The sequence below is a fragment of the Notechis scutatus genome, chromosome 1 (genome assembly GCF_049901735.1).
Source record: "Notechis scutatus isolate UNSWTSFEM ecotype Mainland chromosome 1, rNotScu1.2, whole genome shotgun sequence".
Classification (NCBI taxonomy): Eukaryota; Metazoa; Chordata; class Lepidosauria; order Squamata; family Elapidae; genus Notechis; species Notechis scutatus.
The window spans coordinates 82,043,563-82,065,027 of NC_142009.1; the positions used below are offsets into that span (position 1 = coordinate 82,043,563).

The 21,465-nt window shown below is 38.6% G+C and overlaps 1 protein-coding gene across 3 annotated transcripts in view; it reads left to right on the forward strand.

Moving 5' to 3' along the window:
* The first annotated feature begins 14,358 nt into the window (after positions 1-14,358).
* The window catches only part of EZR (ezrin), a 39,382-nt gene continuing 32,275 nt past the window's right edge, over positions 14,359-21,465 (forward strand). Inside the window, exons 1-2 of one of the 3 annotated variants that reach the window (XM_026675257.2) lie at positions 14,359-14,856; positions 16,313-16,410. In XM_026675257.2, the coding sequence (XP_026531042.1) occupies positions 16,399-16,410 (12 nt within the window). In that variant the 5' untranslated portion in view covers positions 14,359-14,856; positions 16,313-16,398. Of the gene's footprint in view, positions 15,566-16,312; positions 16,411-21,465 lie in introns of all 3 variants that reach the window. The other 2 variants (XM_087969529.1, XM_087969532.1) reach the window with 2 other exon arrangements.

The following is a 21,465-nucleotide window of genomic DNA, read 5'->3' on the forward strand; positions in this document are numbered from 1 at the left end:
TCTGTGAGTCAGAGACAGAGATTCTGCCGAAACGTTGCTACAACTTTAAAAGCACAACTATAATGACGTGGGAAAATACCCGAACAAAGCTGAATACCATACATGTAAGTACCCGCGAAAACTTAAGAATATATATATATATAAAATCTATATTTCTAAGAGCCATTCTTTGTAATCTTTGAAGTACCTAGACCCACAGGATAAAATTACAGGGTCTGAGTTGTAAAAAATCCAGACAAAGCCTAGATGGCAACAAAATAACACTGAAAATCCTATTCTTTACCTGGAATTTTGCAACAGTGGTGGGAGCATTACTTGTGGTATGTTGAAGTCCAATACATACGGAATTCCAAAGGTTGGGAAAGTTCTCTTTTTTTTACATACAGGTTTGTCTTTGCCATTTCAATAAAATGCAAGCATTTTCTAATACTGAAATTCATAACACTATTTTCCATAATCTTTCCTCCATTTCTAGCAACACAGAATTGCAGTAGCAGTAAGATGGACAGCATAGAAAATAAATGAATGAATGAATAAAAAATAATAAATGTTTCCAGTATTAAGATAAACTGGTCAGTCATCCTAATATGCAGTAGATAAATCTTTTAAAACACTGAGGAATACCTATGTCATTGTCACCTTTTTCCCATTGATTTGCATAAGAACTTAGGCATCTGATTAGTGTTACTTCTGCTTAAATATTCAATCAAGTTGGAAGGGTTAGCCATCCAAAATTGCTACCTATTTTATAAACATATAAATAACACCTCCTCTCCCCAAAGGGCTTTAGGTTTACAAAAATAATAATTATGTCACAAGGGAACTCCTCTGCCTTTGTATAATTAACTAATTGAAAATAAACCTCCAGTTTTACTTAGACATCAAGCATTTGCTGTTTGCCTGCAATATAATATTTATATGTTTCATATAAAGGAATCCTCTTTTCTTCCAATAAATTCAAAGCAAAGCATGTAATTTGTTTCTCATATGATTTCCATAGTAGCTCGTGGGAATGGCAAATGTCCAAAGATTATCTAATAAAGTCTGTGGCTGTGGAGAGATATGAGTTCAAATCATCAATATTGCATGTCCCTTGCATATTAAGCATGAATAATAAAATTTAGCATGCCTATCTTGAATTCTTTAATGAACATTAATACATTTCTTGATTATTCAAAATACTTATATCCAATCATTCCAAAATGTTTACACAGCTTGTAAACATTGGAGCAGTTTACAAAAATCCAAAGAAACAATTCAAAACTCAAAACAGAATTAGCAAATAAAATTGCATGGTGCCACTGTAAAAATCACCATCTGCCTGAAGACAAAAATCTACCTCAAACAGTCGAGCAATGATAGAAACTAACAAGTAAACGGTCAATTTCTTGGATCAAAGGAGTCTACCGTGTCAGCATGCCCACTAAATCTTGTAATCTCATTCATGCCTTTACTACATTTTGGATATACATCTCTATCATATCCTAGGAAGTCAGTAGCTGATACTTGTGGTGTTTCCTTAAGTTACATGTGGAGAACATTTAGTCTGGAGACTCATCTGGCTCGCTGATCTACTTAGCCAAATCTATTCCCCATACCCATAAGATATATCTACAACTCAGTCTTTGGGACATGATAAATTTTCTAAGAGCTGTTCTGGATAATGAGATGAGTGATATATAAATTTAATAAACAAACAAACAAACAAACAAAAGGAGACGTTGAGATTGCAAGAAGTTATGCTCCAAACAGAAGAACATTCCTCTCAGCTGTGCTACACCATCAGCAGAAGATACGGTACAGCAGAAGACCACTGAGAGCAGAAGGTGCAGGTATCCCAGGAGAATGAAAGGAACCGTAGCTCTTTCACCCAAAGCACGGCTGCCCCATTCAGAAAAGAAAAAGGCCAGCTTTGCTCCAGCTTGAGAGCAACAGTCTGGTTATGAGTAAGGTTCCTTCCCCTCATGCAGGGGAAGGCAGGGAACTGTCATTTACTTCTGCCTTCTACAAGAAAAATGCAAGTGTCAGGGGTTGGACTTCCTCTTCCTAAATTCCAAGCCCCTGACTATCCAGTCTGATAGAGGAAATGAAGGACAGAATCCAGCCCTCAAATCGTATACAGTTCCCTATTCTGGCTTAAGCACTTTGTACCGAAGCCATTTATGGTTTTCAAGGTAATCACCAACCTTTGTGCTCAGAAACTTTAGTTCTCAGTGACACTGTTCATAGTTAAATATCCCAAGAGAACTTCCCCACTAAACTCCAATTTTTTTAAAAATAGGCTTCTATAGGGAGCAGTAATAGCTCCCTGCAGTAATAGCCTGTGCCATGTTACTCAAGAATGTGTCTTCCTGGCCCATGTCATCTTGCTTATGAAGTTATTTAGACTGGGCTCAGGCTGACAAGATGGGATAGTGATGTTATCATTGTACAAGACTTAATAAATTGTAGATGTTCTAAATATAAATAAACAATCATCTTTCCCCACAGAAAACATATGTAAATTCTAGTGCTAACACTGCATGACATCGATTGAAAAGGCTGTAGGAAAATACTGGTTTACCCAAACATCACACCATGTTTACACACCTGCACCATATAATCCAATATTAAGTACAAGGAGCAATATGTATCTGGATGCAAGGTGCTAGACCAGGGGTGTCAAACTGGAGGCCCATGGGGCCAGACACACAGGCCATGATCACCCCAAAACATCATGTAACGGCAACATGATGTTTGACACACATGTGCTAGATTATGTGCTCAGTCAAATGCAGTTCAGTTGAAATCTTCCCTTCTGCTTTTTCTGAAAAGAGTTTTACAGATTTTTCCTACTTGATGACCAAATTGGCCTTTTAAGCCAAGAATGGCATTCTCAAAATCTAAATTTATTTATTTGTTTGTTTGTTTGTCAAACAAGTACAAGATAACAAGTATGAACATAAACAAGAACAAAGGGAGTAAATACAGATAAATGGGGACAGTAAGACAGGGATGGTAGGCACCTGTGAGGGGTTGAGGCTGTAACAACTAGATTAATTAATCTAGGATTGAATTACACTTAATCTTATTAATTTCAATAATAGACTAAAATAATTTGTCAGTCTTTGCCCATTACACAAATCACATTACAATTAATTCTAAGATTTGATGGAAATTATATGCCATAAATGTTAACATGACCTTGGGAGGTACCTTCCTTTCTTCTATCTTTGCTTCCCAGCTATAGAGATAAAGTCTCTATGGATGAAATGATGAAGTGCAATAATGATTTCGGCTATTATTCTAACAATATATACAATTTCTTTTAGCAATTTACAGAAGCAAATAAAGTCACCAGATGCGTTGAGCGCATTTTACAAGCCATGGAGATGCACATGCTTCATTGGTCATTAGGCATTTCTCTCCCTGACCATGTCAGCAATGACATAGTTCAGAAGAAAATGGACATCAGAGAAAATGAAGGAGAAATATAATGTTACTGCCATGTTCTACAAAGCAGCACCCCATCGCCTTCTACTTTAATACAGATGGCAAGTGCACACGTGGAAGGCTGAAACAAAGATGGCAAGATACAATAAGCGTGAACGTGAAAATGTCCAGTTGGATCAGGATGTTGCATTTGGTTATGCTAGATGGTGCTTGTTGATCTGAAAAGCAGCCCCTGCACCTACAAGAAAAATGTTAGGATGGTGATGAAAGAAGCAAATAAAGTTCCAGTTTGACATTCATAATGTGGATATTTACTCACATATATGCATGCACACAAACATCACCTTCTTGCTATCTTGAGTCTCACACATACATACACACACTCACAGAGCTCAGAATGGGTTTCTGAATTCCTACAGTGGCAAAATAGAATCCACATGTGGAGTCTCTGGAAGAAGAGAGGAAGGAAAGGAAAATTATTTGCGAATAAGGGTGCATTTTCAAGAGCTCTTTCTTATTCAAACCTACAATTATAAGTAGACAATATTTCTTCACCACACTGAACTATGAATTGCTCCAAGTTATCTTTGGCACCATTTTCTCTTCAATAATACTGTACTTAAGTGCAAATAGAAACCAAATTAGGGAATATATAGTACCACTGCCCAAACACTGCTTTGAAAAATTAATCCATTAGGATCCAAGTATCTCTAGCCAGCAAAGACAGAAACAGAGACTGGGACTCACTCTGCACAAACTACTTAGCCCTCAGCTCACCATTGCAATATTTCATGTCATTTGGTTAAATGCATGCTTTCTGCTACCTGAACTGTGAAAATACAACTTTATCTAAACCAAAGTGAAGGAATTTATATCCCAGCTACAAATTAATGAGGCAAATGCTTAAAACATATATCAAAAGTTAAAAGAATTGACTCATAGATTGAAAAAAATAATAAGATATAAAATATCTAAACACTGTTCTAAAAAAAATCATAAAATGGGAAGTATTCACAATAAAAAAGGCCATTAAATGGACTGAGTGACAAACATATTCTTTTACACGTGCTCCGATTTTTCATTGCTAATGTGTTAGTAATTATAGCACATACCAAGGAAGCCAATGTTACTATCATTCCTGTGTGCAATAGTATTTTTTTTCTTTGCTTTCACCTATAGTCTTTAAAATCACATAGTGTTCATAGTTATCTATGACCAATATTCAGATGCATCCTTTATAGCTGTCAAGATGTTCTGCTACTCACATCTCAGCTACTGCTTCATGCTGTCCAGGCTTAGAGCTATTTTCTCTATAATGGCAAAGGTGATGGCATATTTCTTTAAGCATATCCCCCTCCACATAAATGTGGGGGGTGGGGGTGCAGATGTGGGTGGGTAAGGAGATAGAGAGAGCCACAGAACCATGTCTTTCAAAGATGCTGGAGCACCAGGAATCTAGCAGATGACTGGAAAAGGGCTAATGTGGTTTCCATCTTCAAAAAAAAAAAGTTACTTGGACTTCAGTAAGGCATTTGATAAAGTAGATCACAACCTACTGTTTGATAAGGTAGAAGAATGTAGGTTAGACAGCATCACCACCAGATGGATTCATAACTGGCTGACCGAAATCAAGCTGACAGGAATAGCCAACATTCCAGAAGAGAGGTTCAAGATCCAGATGGATCTCGACAGACTTGAACACTGGGACTTATCTAACAAAATGAAATTTAATGGTAAGAAAAGCAAGGTTCTACATTTAAGCAAGAAAAACCAAATGTACAGGTATAGAATAGGTGATGCTTGGCTCAACTGTAGTAACTGTGAAAGGGATCTTGGAATGTTAGTGGACAATCACTTAAATATGAGCCAACAGTATTTGCAGCAACCAAAAAAGCCAACACAGTTTGCATTAACAGGATAAAATCAAGATCACATAAAGGGTTAGTACTATTTTATAATGCCTTGGTAAGACTTGGAATATTGCATTCAGTTTTGGTTGCCACAAAATAAACAAGATGCTGAGACTAGAAAAAATGCAGAGAAGATTAATCAAACATGATTAGGAGCCTGGAGACTAAAACATATGAAGAATGTTTAATGAAACATTCTAGTTTAATGAAAAGGATTGGAAGTGACATGATAGCAGTGTTCCAATATCTAAGAGACTTCCACAAAGAAGAGGTGGGGTCAACCTATTTTCCAAATCAATTAATGGAAGCTAATCAAGGAGAGAAACAACCTAGTACTAAGGAGAAATTTCCTGACAGAATGACTTTCAAAGAAAAAAGTCCAAATTCTACTAAACAAGAGACTTTTTTTGGTCCTTGGGCATTTTGTTGTACAAGGAGAAAAATAGAAGAAGCAATTTTTTAGAAATCCTTCATAACCCAGTGACAATTGAAAGACAATGTGAAAGAGACAGTATGTCAATCAGGCTGGATGATTGCAGAAAAAAATTCTTAATTGGAAATTCAAGCTGTACTTACTACCAGTAAAAAATATCTTGTTTCTATGTTAGTTGACAAATATGAAGTTTTAGATGAATGGATTTTCTTCTCTACCAGTGGGTTTCGGTTTGGTTTAGTTTTTTTGGAACAAAATTCAGTGAATCATTTTCCAAAGAAGATTGTGCATTGTTTAGTAAGATTGTGCATGTCTTGTTTAGGCCAAACAAAACTGTAGTTGCCCAGTTTCAATACAAAACAGGATCTACTCAAGAAATCTACTGATTGGATATCCTGATGAAAAGCCCTTGAACTGTGATCAGCACATGCAGTGCAGATGATGGAGCAATGCTGTGACTCAGGCAGCTTTCTATGTTCATGATTTTTATTCATGTTATCTTGAAATCTTACATTCTCGTGTTTAGACTGTATGAGTCTTATACAACTTGGGATCCACCTCTGAACAAAACCTTGAAACTATGTATGGGTTTTCTTTATAAATGTTACTTTCTGCTCCAAAGGATGCAGCACTGCAGGGTGCTCAGCATCCTAGTCAAATATGAAATTGAAAGGAAATGTCTGAGATGTCATATAGGAAATGGAATTTGGACAAATTATGTGTCAGTGTTTTCTCTTCTGCTTTTATCAAGAGCTACCATCAAGCTACTCTGAATGTGGCTGTTACACGAAATCAGACATACCTAAACATAATAATAATTGGATTTTCAGTATACAATGAAGGTACACAAGTGAAATGTTGATTTAATGGCTTAGCTGTGAAGAAGGATTATCATTATTCCTGATAATTCATTCAATCAAAGATCATGGTTCACCCTTTTAATAATTTGCATGGTGATGTCAAACATAAATGACATAAATGCCAAAAAAATTGGTCCATGGCATTTGAAGACCATTATACTGAGATATGGCAAATCAAGATTTCACTGTAATTTTTTAAAATCTTGCATGAAGAAACAATTACTGAAATTTCAAGGTTCTTGTAACATTACATTTTGATATTTGCTTAAAGGATCCAGATTCTGCTTGGACAAGGAAATACAGTCATTTTTTAATGTGTTTTATTTTTCTATTTATACCCTACCTTTTGTACAGAAGCTAAAAACAGTGTGTATAGCACTTCCTATTTTTCCCCACAACATCAACCTGGTGAGGTAGGTTGGCCTAAGAGTAGTCTAATAAGCTTTATATAGATATTATACAGTTTGAAAAATGCATTTCAAGGGCCACAGGGTCCAAGGGTACTTCCAGATAAAGCTATTATTATGTCACGTCCTAGCCTCAATTACAGAATTTTACCAATGATCTTGGCTACTTTGGATTTTTCTCCATTTGCACCTAACCAAAGTAGAAATACGTGCTGAATGTTTTTTCTGCCACGTCTCCATGAGTTGGATTTCACCTCATTCCATCTCCAACATGAGTGAGAGAGTTTTAAGCTACCCAAAGCCATCCCAGTGCTAAAGTGTCCTGCCCCAATAAGCTAGTGGTTTCTAATGGCAGCCATAAGTTGTGCAAAGTCTGTCATGCATTACCACACTCTAGTCCAGTGATGGCTAACCGTTTCCACGTCACATGCCTGCACCCATGATGCAATGTGCGTGCAACCCGCCCCGCCCCCTGCACATTCATGGGCGACCCCCTGCACACACACCGCTGCCTCTGAGCATGCGCAAGTGACCACCCACACCACGCACCTCTGCACATGCATGCGTGACCCCCACACATGCGCCCCACCCCCTGCGCATGTGCACATGTCTCCCACGTGCATGTCTTCCTCCACACAAGCATGGCAGATACCCGACAATCAGCTGGCTGACAGGGGGCACGCACGCATGCGCAGTGGGGCTCTTCCAGGCGACCTCTCACATACCGGCAGAAATGGCTCTGCATGCCACTTCCTGCACACGTGCCATAGGTTCGCCATCATGGCTGTAGTCTATATCAAAACTAAGTTAGAAGGTCAGCACTTATTGGCCATCTAAGCCTGATGTAGGCAACCTACCCTGCCTCTCTGTTCCCTGGTCATCTCACCTGCTGCATTCTGCTGTAATCACCTGAAAGACAACACATTGTGCAGGGAACCTATCAGAACTGTCCAGCATCACTATGCTGGTTGTACTGTATGTTTCACTTTATGGAGCTTATCAATTTACTGTAAGACATAAAGAGCAAAACTGTGGCATGATGAGAGAATGCATTTCTTTCATTGATTTTTGAACAGCCCATAGAGGAATCTAGAATGCAATGTGACACTTGTTGCTATATGCAAAAACAATAGAAAACTTAAGTGATTCTTGCGCCCTATATGCTTTCATGACTCCAGTTGTTAAAAAAAAAAAAGTAAAGCACTTTAATTCAGGTAATAACAGAATAGGAGGAGGCCAGATAGGATGAAACCTAGAAATGACAGAAGTCCTACAGTTATCCATTTTGGTGATTATCAACTATTTTTTCCCACATATCTGAAGGTAGATTGCAGGAAAGCTGGAAAAACCAAGCAGTTGCTTTCCTTATTGTGATCTGCATGCAGTACAGGTAGTCCTCTAGTTACAACTACTTGCTTAGTGACTATTTGAAGTTACATACTTACAACCATTGCAGCATCCCCATGGTCACATGCTCAAAATTCAGATCCTTGGCAAGGTCATAAAATGGGGCAAAACTCACTTAACTGTCTTGCTTAGCAACAGAAATTTTGGGCTGAATTGTGGTCATAAATCAAGGAATATCCGTAAATCAGGACAGTGCATTTGACACTGGCTCGGAAAAGGTGAAATAACGGAGGAGTAGGCATTAGCAAGAGGGACAGAAAAGTTCATTCCAGTGGTGTTTTGCTGAGTCAAAAGTGGGTCAATTACTACTTAATTGTGACCCATTAAGTTTGTAACCTCCCACGTACTTACATTACTCTTTTCTGCATTTTTCTTACTCCAGTATCCTGCACGCTGACTTTCTACTGGTAACATCAGGAGCCACTTATTTGAAAGCAACCTCAGTTTGAGCTTAAACTTTCAGTTATGAGGGTTAAAACTGAATTGAGCAAATTTAATTTTAAACATCTTGTGGCTTGACATATTCATTCATTATTCGGTAATAACACCAGCACAATGGAGTTACTATGCCTGCCAAAGCGCTACGCATGGAAGAATGAGTATTAAAGGTTTCATGGGGCACTGGAAACCTTGTGTAGAAAAGTTGAAAGGCGTGGAATGTACAATGAAAGGAACACTACAGTGAATGTCTAGCAAGGCAAGTGCTTGGAAATGATTGGATTGTGCTTTTGTGGGCAGGAATGGGCAAAATGGACAGAAGATAGATAAGGATCCAGCACAGATCTTTAAGTAATTTATAATATATCAGCAGCAATTTGTGATTCCCAATGGGAATCCAAAGAATTTTATAAATTAAGCAACTAAAAGAACTTTATAAATTAAGTAGCTAAAAATATTTGGAGGAAACTAATAATGTAAGTTTGGATTTGAAATATCATGGAAATATGGGCTATGTATATAAAATAGCCTCCCTGAGTCATTGAGAGTCATGTGGTATAGAAAGCTTAAATTATTATGGTTGGGCTCACAGTCATCCAGATTGGATTTGCCATTTTTGTCCCTCTATGAAGTCTTTCTCCAGGACCTGGGATTATTGTTATGGTTAGTCACATAGTTTATGATTTAGACTGGATTTGGCATTTTTATCCATCTATCAAATCTTTCCCATGAATTCGGGATAGGCAGATGTTGTTTGATGGTGTTAAAGGTATCATCACAGGGTGTAAGGTGTTCCAAGTACACAGCTGCCTTTTGCAATTGACCAACTGTGATTTTGTCAATGCCACTGGTGCTCAAGGGATTGGATCCAAGTGGCCTATTATTATTGGTACTATATTTACCTTTTTTGCCACAGCTGTTCTACTTCTATTTGCAGGTCTTTATATTTTGTGATTTTTCTATTCTGCTGTCTCCATATTCCAGTTATTAATGGGGGCTTGCAATGTTCACAAACTCAACAGGGTGGACTTAGTCACAATCCTGGCCCTCTTCCAGAACACAATATCACAATCAAAATGATGGCATCCATACAGAGAGCAGCCTAGTAGCATCATTATCAATATAATGAGTGATAACCTCCTTCATAATGGACCATACTTTCTACTAATGTAGAGTACTTACAGCAGTAAAACTATAATGAGTCTTCCACCATTCTTTGTCACTTTGCACAATGAAACAGATCGGGTACATTCACCAAATATCAGAGTTCTATCAAAAAAATAAATAAAGTAGATTCACCAGGCTATTCCCTGCTAAAGAAGAATCTATGAAACCTTATGCCATAATAAATATTATTAGATTTACATGAGTCATGTATTATCCCTGAACCATAAATATTGATTCATGGAAATACTTGTAGCTAAATACTATAAATACTTGTCCCTACTTGGACATGGATTATCAGAAAATCTAGGCATTCCATCTTCTTTTAATCTCTAGTTCTAATTAAACATTACAAGCCGATTCTGAATTGCACTTCCTCTCATTCCGTTTATGAAACAAAGATTTCCCTGCCCCTTTCAGCCAACTATCAATGAACTGGAACGTGGAAGCTGAAAGGGTTTTTTTTTCCCCCTCAGGAAACTTCATCTTACATATGTCTATATATGGAAAAACATGGTTAAATCATTATGAAGTTATCTGTGTATTTTGTTCACTTCCCAGTATAAGTAATCCTAGATTTCTTCATATGTGAAATGCTAAAAAAAAAGGTTCATGGTTCACACTAATCTTTAGTAACGTATACATCAGAGCTGTCAAACTCTCGGCTCATGGGCCGGATGTGTCACGTGCTGGCCGTGCCCAGTTTAGCGAAAGGGAAAAAAGTCCCGATACATCACTTGATGCAACCACAATAATGTGAGTTTGATACCCCTAGCATACACCAAAGACACCAATACATGAAACTGTATTCATGATTGGATAGGCTCATAATGCCTAGATTAGGGTTTCTCAATCTTTACAACTTCCATATTGTTGGCTGCAGGGGTGGGATTCTATCAGTTCGCACCTATTCACTAGAACTGGTTGTTAACATTCTAAGCAGTTCGGAGAACCGGTTGTTAGAAGAAATTACTGGCCTAATCCTGTAAGGAAGGCAGGAAGGAAACATTCTGGTGTTGCTTATAGAAACTGCCTCTCAGTTAACCCTTATTCTTGGCAGGACTAGACTTCCTGTCTCTGGAACTTCTCTGGAATTTTTTTCCCTTCCTTTGTTGGTACTTTGCTTGTGTGGAGTGACCATTCAGTTACAATGGCACTGAAAAAAGAGACTTATGACTATTTTTCACACTTATGACTGTTACAGCATCTCCACAGTCATGAGAGGCCAGGAGAGGAGATGCATGCCTCGATGATATTGAGTTGGCCACACCCAGCCAATAACATGACCACCAAGCCACGTTCATCCAGTCACATGACCACCAAGCCACGTTCATCCAGTCACATGACCACCAAGCCACACCCACCAACTAAGCCATGCCCACAGAACCGGTTGTTAAAAAATTTGAATCCCACTCCCGGTTGGCTGGGGAATTGTGGTATCTGAAGTCCACTCATCTTAAAATTGTCAAGGTTGAAATACACTGGCCTAGGTCAATGCAAATTGTACAAACTCACATTAAAAGCACTATAAAGCCAAGCTCTTTGTATGCCAGAATTCCATCCCCAAATAAGGAGAGAAAATTTGATTTGTAATTATTTTTAGCATCTGTATGTTGTCCTACAAAACTATTTTCTTAACAACCAGTATAAAAAACCATATGGGAGGGGGGTAACAGCCCCAGTCTCTCTCTCTCTCTCTCTCTCTGATCCCTTAAATCTAATCTCTCCTCCATCTGCTGTCTTCAGGGTTTCTTTTTGCCATGACGGAAAGAGGACTTAACATTTGTTTTTCCAAATTTTTCAACACTCATTGGCTTCCTGCATGTACTGTATCTTATGCCCTGTCCCAAAAATATCCTTTCTTACAGCCTGAGACCATGGATACAATTAAAAGCTACAAAAGCATGAGCTATAGGGACAGGCAACATGTCTCAAGTGGGTTAATAAATCTTCTCCTTACCTAATAATAATTATTTACCTAATAATTACTTACCTAACAATAGTTATTTTTAAAATAATTAAATGAGAAGTCCGCTTGCTATTCGATAAGGCCCAAGCATTTAGCACTGATTGTATGTCTCTGGCCCACCGTACAAGCGTTTTAAAATAAAAATGGTGAGTCACTGCAGCTCAGTGCTTTGTTTACCAGGATGAACACATGCCTGCCCAGTCCCCAAATAAAAAGGCAAAATGAGGCAGTAGTAAATATTCTATAACATTAGAAAACATGGAGGAGAACTGCAGCATTTTGCATAAAATGGGTATTTCATGATTGGCATATCACAACCATTGTCTGAATGTATAACCATGTCCATGAGAGCCATTTGGTGAAGACACCGATGTAACAATGTACTCATGAGTTGTCTAATGAGTTGTCTACTTCTGTCCTGCAATATAAATATATGCAGTTCAACTATGATATATGTAGACATCTGTGCAGCCTATAACATAAGATGCTTTAAGTTAGAGCTGGAATTATAAACCTGTAAATTGTAGCAAAACAACAATTGGGGGAGATATACATGTATGTATGTATGTATGCATGTATGTATGTATGATCAAAGAACGTTTCAATTATTTGTCCATTTCTTCTATGAGCCACCCATTTTTCTGCTAGAACACTAGATAAAGCAAAGAAAAAGAGACATTATATTAATGAATAACCTATGTCAAAGTATCCAACTAGCACAAGTAGTAAAGCATTTTCAGAAGATCAGTAACATTATGTTAGGCCATGGGTTGCTTATTCTGTCATTGTTTCTTCTCCACTAATTATTTACATGTCAAAAATAAATAAGATGTCCATATCAACACACCAATATAAGGTACCATCTGCTTTTAAAAGGTTTTTCCAAAATTCTGGTAAACCCCCTGGCTCTCCTTTCTGATTTCACCCAGAGTGCAGAAGCTACAATGTCCCAAAAATTAAAGTTCTAGCTATTGTATTCAGTTACTGTTTTGGTTAGAAATAGAACCATGGAATACAACTATCTTGGGATGAATAGAGCCTGAGTGAGCTTTGCCATAGCTGACAGCATTAGCAAGATTAAACTGCTGATGTTAAAAAGCTAAGCAACACCAGACATGGTGAATATTTCTAGACCAGGAAGAAATCTTACAGCCATAATTAGTTGGAGAATAAAGGTACCAGCAAATTACTTTCATAGTGTTGAAAGAAAGAAAGAAAGAAAGAAAGAAAGAAAGAAAGAAAGAAAGAAAGAAAGAAAGAAAGAAAGAAAGAAAGAAAGAAAGAAAGAAATTGGATGTGACTATCAAAGAACTCAGGTCAAGACTTTATCTTGATCCACGAGTCCAAGTAATATGAATATCTTCAATGAATCCCAGATAGGGTTCAGTACTATCAGGAACTTATTTTAATCAATTGCTGTCCATGTATATTATTATATTGTATATTGTGATGCTGTGCAAATGCCCATGGCTACATTACTGATCTGGAAATTGGTAATTTATGAAAGTCGCGTGATAACCATTTTCTCAATGTTTTAAAATATTGCCTGGTGCTTTGTAGCACATTACTGCTGTTTTTGTAAAATCATGTGTATTTTTCAAACCAAACCAAAATCATTATGTAGGAGGCATATTTTCACGTTCATAAGGCCTAAGAAGAAAGAGAAATGCTACTTTTTCTTCCATCTTTTGCTTCCCTGTGGTTGTGGCCTGGGCTTCCTTTTTTAACCGCCACCTGCTTTTTCTCAGGTGATCCATTTTCTGCTGCAGGAAGTTTGGAGACTTCTATAGCCTACACTTGTTTGGTCTTGTTTCATTAAATTCTTTCCTCAGTGGAGTGGGTCAATGGACTAACATGGACACCCTCACCGGGGTGGCAGTGATAATAATGGTTTGAGTCAGGGGTGTCCAACCTTGGCTACTTTTAAGACCTGTGGACTTCAACTCCCAGAAATGCTGGCTGGGGAATTCTGGGAGTTGAAATCCACAAGTCCGAAAGTGACCAAGGTTGGAAAAACATGGTTTAGGTTTAGTTGGAAGTCCGGAGGTTTTAAGTTTCTACCCAAGTACCCAAGACTATTATTACTTCAAGCTGCTTTGTGTCCTGGTTTCCACAGTGGTGTATTAACCATTAAGCAGACTAAGCACGTGCTTAGGGGCACCAGGCCCAAAGGGGACACCACAAGGTTGAGAATATGGCTTCGTTTGTACAGTATGTGTAAAGGAAGGAGGGGGCACCAAGATTTGTCAGTGCTTAGGACACCAGTGAGCCTTAATCCATCACTGGGTTTCCCCAAGAACCGTTCCACTACTTCACCATCGCTGCTGCACCTTCAGGTACAAGCAGCGAAGTAACTTTTCAGGCGGCGTCGGGACAGAAGCGCCCGGCGATTGTGCAAGAGGGCAGACGGCCGAAAGGGGCCAAACGGCGGGCCTTTTTTCTTTTACTTTCCTTAACAAGACTCTGAAAATAATTGTCCCGGCGCTTTGCAAATCACAGGACTCGGCCAGGCTTAAGACGCCCGCTGTTGCGGGCGTGTTAAATCTCTGTCCTCCCATTCTCCTTCCCTCTGGTCGACAACCATCTGGGAGGTCGCTGCAAGCCTTCCCACGTTACCGGCTGGGTTTCACCAACACGTTGGGCTTTGAGGGGCTACGGGCAGCGAAGCGAGCGATCAAGGCGCGCTCGCCCTCTCGACGCCGTCAGCCATATTGACGCGGCCAGCCGGGGAGGGTCCGGAAAAGGCACGCCCAGGGAAAGAGCCAAAGCCGCTGGAGCAACCGCGCCGCAGCAAAAGCCGCTCCACCCGCTTGAGGAGAGAGGACGCGCCTACGAGGTAAGGCCGCCGAGCGAACCTTCTCTCCGCAGGTTGCCTTGCGTTGGCGGGAAAGGAAAACAGGGGGGCGGGGGGCCGAAGGATCCGAAACAGTTTCGGGAAGCTCTCGCCTCCGAGGCGGGAAAGGAGGAAAAAGCGCCGGGGGTGGGGGTGGTTCTGGGGACGGACAAGGTTTTGCCCACAGGTGCCGTGGCGGGGGATTCCCACGCTGTGCTTCTCTCACACAGAGAATTTGGACTTTTTTTCGGGGTGGGATTTGCGCCTTCTTTTTTTTTTCTCCTCAGTCTCCTTTGGGACAAACTGCGCGCTCGGCTTCCCGAAGGTTTGCGGTAGGGAGAAAATCTCTCCCTCCCTCCCTCCCTCCGCGTCCCACGGGAGTTCAAGGAAACTTCTACGCCAGGAAGCGGGCGAAAAGGTGCCTCTTCCTGGAATCTGGATTTCCCGCGGCGGTTTGTTTTTGTTTTTTTGTCCTCGCGCGAAAAGCCCCTCTTGATTTAGGAAGACCCCCCCACACACACACACACACCGCCTAGGCGTGGGTGGCGTCGCGCTCCTCTTCGGGTCCGCTTTTCAGAAGCGCGCCTACGTGAATTAGGCGAGCCTTTCATCTGGCTACTGAAACGGAAGAACTGAGCTTACTGGTTTGATTTGATTGATCTCCCCTTTTCGCCGGCCAGAGTGCGAACAAATAGAACTTCTGAACTTCCCTGTACGGTGAAAGTAAAGCTGGCGCTACCAGTACAAAAGGAGGCCATTTGTTTCCGGCGGGGGGCGGGGTGGTGGTGTCGTTGAACGAAAGGGGCTCTCTCTTCTCCCCCCCACCCCCAAACATTTAGTCGCTGAAAAATACTGCGGGGTACATCGGACCTACATTTTAATTTATCAGAAAAGCTTTCCTTCCTTGTAGTCTTGAAGGGCACCAGAGAACAATTACCGATCTCTCCCCCCCCCTCCGTGTGCTCTAGTCCTATGTAGAATGGACGCCTGCAGCTTGCTTATTGAGGAATAGTCCTAATCAGATTGCAGCCATTGTCTTCTAAAGGGAGCCGACTTTGAGAAATACGAGCTATCAACTGGTGGCCTGAGAGGCTTAGCACAAGTTTTCCTTCCGAGGGGTTTCGTTGATTCTCTTGTTGCTCGGATACTGGCTTTAGATACCGCCCCTGAGAGTCAGTCTCTCTTTCTTTCTCTCTCTCTCTCTCTCTCTCAAGAATCTTGAAATTATAGCTGCTCTTATGGGTGTGGCTGGCAAAATGACCTTCTCTACTTACAATTGGACTCTTTTTTTTTTCCTTCCCTACTGGGTGAGGCTGCTGGTTCTGTTTCTTTGTAAAGTGGTGGTGTTACTAAGTAATTATTGGTCATGAGTGAATCATTTTTGCTTACTTAACCTGCCTAAAGCTCCTTAACTCTATCATGTGTCTGAGTTGGTCCTCCTTGTAACCCATTCTACCAGATCTCCTGGAAAGCAAAGAGGATATCCCATCAACTGCTGTATGAATATTTGGCCTTGGATCAACAGGAAAACCTCAGGAACCAAAAATGCCGAAGCCGGTGAGTAGAAACAAAGAGTTTTACTTTGTTTTATAATGTTTAATGTTTCATTAAAGTTCCCTTTAGTATGAGTTGTAGAAGTTATCATTAATAAATCGGCACTTGCATGTAAGATGTTCTTTAGGGGCCTTTGAGTCTAAAAATGCAAAGAAATGTATAGTCTTTGATTAAAACTTAATGAAATTATACTATTAATTGAGGGGTTTTATCTTCTGATTTGGAATCTATTCCATTTTAATTGGAGTAAACCTCCTTAATGTTATAAAACAACCCTGAACTGACAGGTATAAAATTGTCATCAAAGAAAACAGCTACATTTTTTTTTCCTGGCAAGAAATCTAGGGGGAGAGAGAAAGATTTGCATAGCATATTATAGATATGAGACAAAATAGATTAAACTATACAAACACAACCACATTTTATATAAATCTGACACACTTTGTGCTTGTATTTTGTCTAGCTAGATTTTGATGGTCCCAAATAAAATGAACCATTAATATAGTAGCTAATAGTATGAGATTAAATTTCTCTTGTGTTGTTACTAATGTGGAAAGAACTGATTGAGGCTTTGACAAGTGACATGGAGGTAAAAGGTACAGCTTTAGATTCTTAAGGATTTTTGACAATAACTAGCAGTTCCTACACAGGCTGGCTGCAGTGCTTTGATACAGTAAAAGGGAGTGGCACACTTTCAGCTTTCTTATTGATCTTTCCCCTCAACTTCCAATTCCTTGAGTGTCACTGTTAGCACCATTTTGCAGACTACACTTGAAGAATATGTTCCTTATTTCTCCAGTCAATTTTCTTCATGCTCTTACTTGGCACATGTGCATTTTTATTTTTATTTTAGTTTATTAGAACATGAATATTCCCACCTATGGTTGTCCACGTATGAACTGCTTGTTGCAACTATAATAAAGTATATTGTTGTCCTAGACTTACATTGGCTTCCTGTTGTCTGTTGAAATGTAAAGATAAATAAGGACACCTTACCATATAATTATCCTGAATTCTGCATAGCTTTTATGCATGCTCAAGTATTGCAGGTAGATTGTATTCCTTTAATTTGTTACATGAATGTAAATTTCTTAAGAAAATTAAAGTTGGATCCTTTTAAGAAAAAAAGTTGACATGAAGGAAATCCACTGTTTTCAGATAACAAATTGAGAAATTCTGTAAGATGTTTCATGTGTTTTATCAGTTTCTTCTGTGATTTTTCTCTCTATATTAGAATGCTTTTTCCTTTATCTTTGATGTGGTTGATAATGTTAAATTGTTTATTCTTTGGATCTGTAAAATATTACAGATATTGATAATGCAAGAATGTATTCCACTAAAAAATCTGGACCTTGCTTTCTCTCTCCAACACCCGTTGCACTGATTTACACTAATTGTATCTGGCATGCTTCTTCCTAAGTATCAGTGGCATTAGCTATTGTTCTTTATTGACTGACAGGAGAGAAGAGCGTTTGTTCCTTTGACCATGTTTTTCTCTGTTTATTTGGGCAATGGAGAGTGTTGGTGGGGGAATCCCACTTTTTCCCCCAAATTAAAGACTTATCTTGAGCTCCCTAGATGATATTAAATAATTCAGCATACCCTTATGAAGGCTTCAACTGGTCAAATGTTTCTTTTCAGCCCAGTAATATGTACTGGAACACCTCTTATTGCATGAAATGTCATTTGATTATTATTATTATTTTAGAAATCATTTAATAGGATTTGCTGAATAACTGCATTTAGAATTTTAGCTTAGTCAGAAAACTTACAGCAATTAACAGCTGTGATTTTTTTTTTTCATTTGAAAATTGTATCCACTGCTTTTATGGTCAAAAACCAGAAAGTAGTAAAATAGTCTGTTCCGTGTCTAGTACACTATAAGCCATTTCTTGTCCTGAAAGATTAACTTCCAGAAGGTTGCCAGACTAACCCAGGAATGGCTGGATTGTCATAGTCCAGAATAAGTATGGAACATTCTGTAAATTCTGCAGAAGTTTGATCTCCAGAGTAGAATGTTTTGAACAATCCTACTACAAGTAGTCCTCAATTTATGACTATAATGGAGCCTGCTCATCACAGTCATAAATCATGAGTCTTAAAATGAGTTGGTCACATGACCAACCCAATTTTATGACCTTTTTATAATGGCCATTATATTAATACAGCAATTGTAAAGTGGCTACTCTGGTCATTAAGTGAATGCCACAGTAGTTAAATGCTTTGCTATGGACATAGTTGTTTTTTTTTTAAAAGGAAGTGCTGATTTTCAGAGAAACAATTGTAAAATGTGACCATGTGACTGAAGGACGCTCCAAATGACCATAAATGTGACTGTGATGCCAAGACTCAAAAGTACTACTGGGGAGATGGCCATTAAACTTTAAATCCAGGTCATAAGTAGCCCCAAGTTAGATCCTGCGTAACTTCAAATGGTCGCAAGTCAAAGACAACCTGTAAAAAAAACCACCCTGGAGGGCAGGTTCTTCACATTTGTCATCCTGTAGTTCAAGTTGTAAACTTTTTTATATGCATGCAGATTAACAGGAGTGGTTGCTGTAGTTTCCCCCATATGACCTTGGACTGTGCATTTACACTGAATGGCTGCTGTTCTGAATTACTTTTTCACAAGTCACATGGAAGCCAAGAATGTGCTTCTCCAGCAAAATCGGTATCTAAAAAGCTGTTTAATAATGAACTTGGAATTCAGAAGGATGGCAGGGTTCATTAGCTTCACAAAAGTAGGTTTCTTCCAAGAAGATACTGCAGTATTTGTCTGTGTGCTTAAGGCTAAAGGAGCTGTTATTACGCAAACACAATATCTTGCTGTGCATTGGATTGCCGGAAAGTTCTATTAACTTTCCACAGAATGCTTACTCATTTTTTGCAATGACAGGGTCAGGGCCTGAGAGCCAGGGGATCATAGTTACTGTTATTCTAATCAGCTGGCTTAGAGAGATGCTAGGATATTGTACTGCAGTTCTCATTATCCTATCCTGGGATTATTATAACCTTTACTCTCTGTGACAAATGTACATAATGCTCTCTTCTTCCTAGGCTTCAGTTTTCTATGGCCACATTAAATGTCATGGAAATTTTAAAAAGAAAAAAAATATTAGACCATAAGAGAACTAGAGTTCCAATGTTACAAGGTTTATTCCTGAATATTAGTTGCTTTTTAAGAATCACCGTGAAATGCTTACTTCTGACAAGCACACTACTTATGTAATTCTGAAAACCTATTAGCTATATTTGTATTAGCAAACAAAAAGGGCAGCACAATTCATGGAGGAGAAAGGACCTGGCTGATACCTTAAATAATCATGGGCCACAAAGGAACACCTGGTGCATTGATCAGCCGTTCATTGGGTAGCAATGGAGCTGGCTCAGCCAATGAAGTCTGAAGCATTGCAGGTGTCAGCAGCTTGTCTTTTGGGGCAGAGATGCTAGCAGATTCTTCAGGCAGCAATTTTTAGTGGCAGGGACTTTTAAAAAACACCAGCAAGCTACAGAAGGCTGCTAGGAAGGCCATAGTATGTGCAGGCCTGTAATGCAGCATACTAAATAGACTTGGTAATGTTAAAAAAAATTAAGGCCCACTCCAAAACTTTGGAAGACTGGAAAAATTGAGCTAAAAGAGCCTGATGTTTAGGAGCATTTTGCTACTGCAATTTCTACTTTTTTAAAAAAAAAATTGCAGGCATTAAATGGATGCAAAGATACAGCTTTGACCCAAAGACAAAATAATCATTTAATAGGGTGAAGATATAATGGTTTTATGTGTTCTTTACAGCTCATAACATACCTCTTATAGGATTTTTTGTATGTTGACAGGTTCAGTAAGATGGGCCCATGGAGACTGTAATAATTAAAACTATGACTTTAGACAAAGGAAGATAAATATGGTTTCACAACTGCTGCTTTTTGTGTTTCTACCCATAGAAGTTTTTTTATAGATAATTAGCAAGTTAGCACCTTAACTTTGAGTGACAAAGTTAAGGTACTCAGATTTTTTTGTATTTTATTTTTTAGAAGGCCTGAGGATTCCATTTATCTTTCCTTCCTTTTTAAAATTTTGTATTTATTAATTTTCTTCAAATTCTAATTTTATTCCCAAGTCTAAAGTATTTAATATGCTTTATTTCTTAAACAATTTTCTAGGTATCTTTATTTCCATATTAGACAAGGTAATCAGTCAGCAAAGGGATCTTTTCTGCAATTCTAGTTTAGAAATTATGGATTAGAGGTTAGAAAGTTATGTGATACTGAGGAAACCATGGTTTTAAAAGACCACACAACATAGGAAGCCAACCAACATTCCCAAGTTCTGACATTAGATATACTTAAGATCATTAGTATTGAAATCAAAACTAACACTGCCAGTTCTGTAATGCTGCAGTCTACTTGCTGCAATGATTAGGAACATTATATAGAGTTCTGATTGTTAAACCTTTGAGTATTGTGCATCTGGATAAAAGTTACAAAGAAAAATCAAATGTATGAAGCAATTGAAGTAAATCCTCTCCAGGTAAAATTGGAACTCATAATGTTGATATCACCTAGCCTAGGAATGAAATTCTTCAGGAAGAGAAACTAACTAGAGAATACCAAGAACTCAATACTGAGCTACATATATTCTTCACAATGGGAAAATTTTAATACATGTGGATTTTATCTGGTGTGGGGAGTGATAAGGGTCATAAGAAAAGCTCTTTGAAATTATTCATGTAGATAAAGCGGTTAGAGAGGTTTGTTTTCTCAAAATACTAGATGTGGAATCTACTTAAGGTTTTTCATAAGGCTGAATGATTGAGAAACAGAAGTACTTTAGACAATACATACTGTAGTTAACTTTCTCTATGAACATATTCTTTATAAATCTTCAGTTGGTCATTGTGAGAAATAAGTTACTGGATTAGATAAATCTTTGCTCTGATCCAGAGTGCAGTTTTTGTTTTCTTATGTGTAGGTTAGGTGAACACCCATGGCCCTCCAATAAATTTATAGAAAAGTTTATAATTGGTGTGTTTTTCTTAATATTTAAGTATAGTAAGTAGC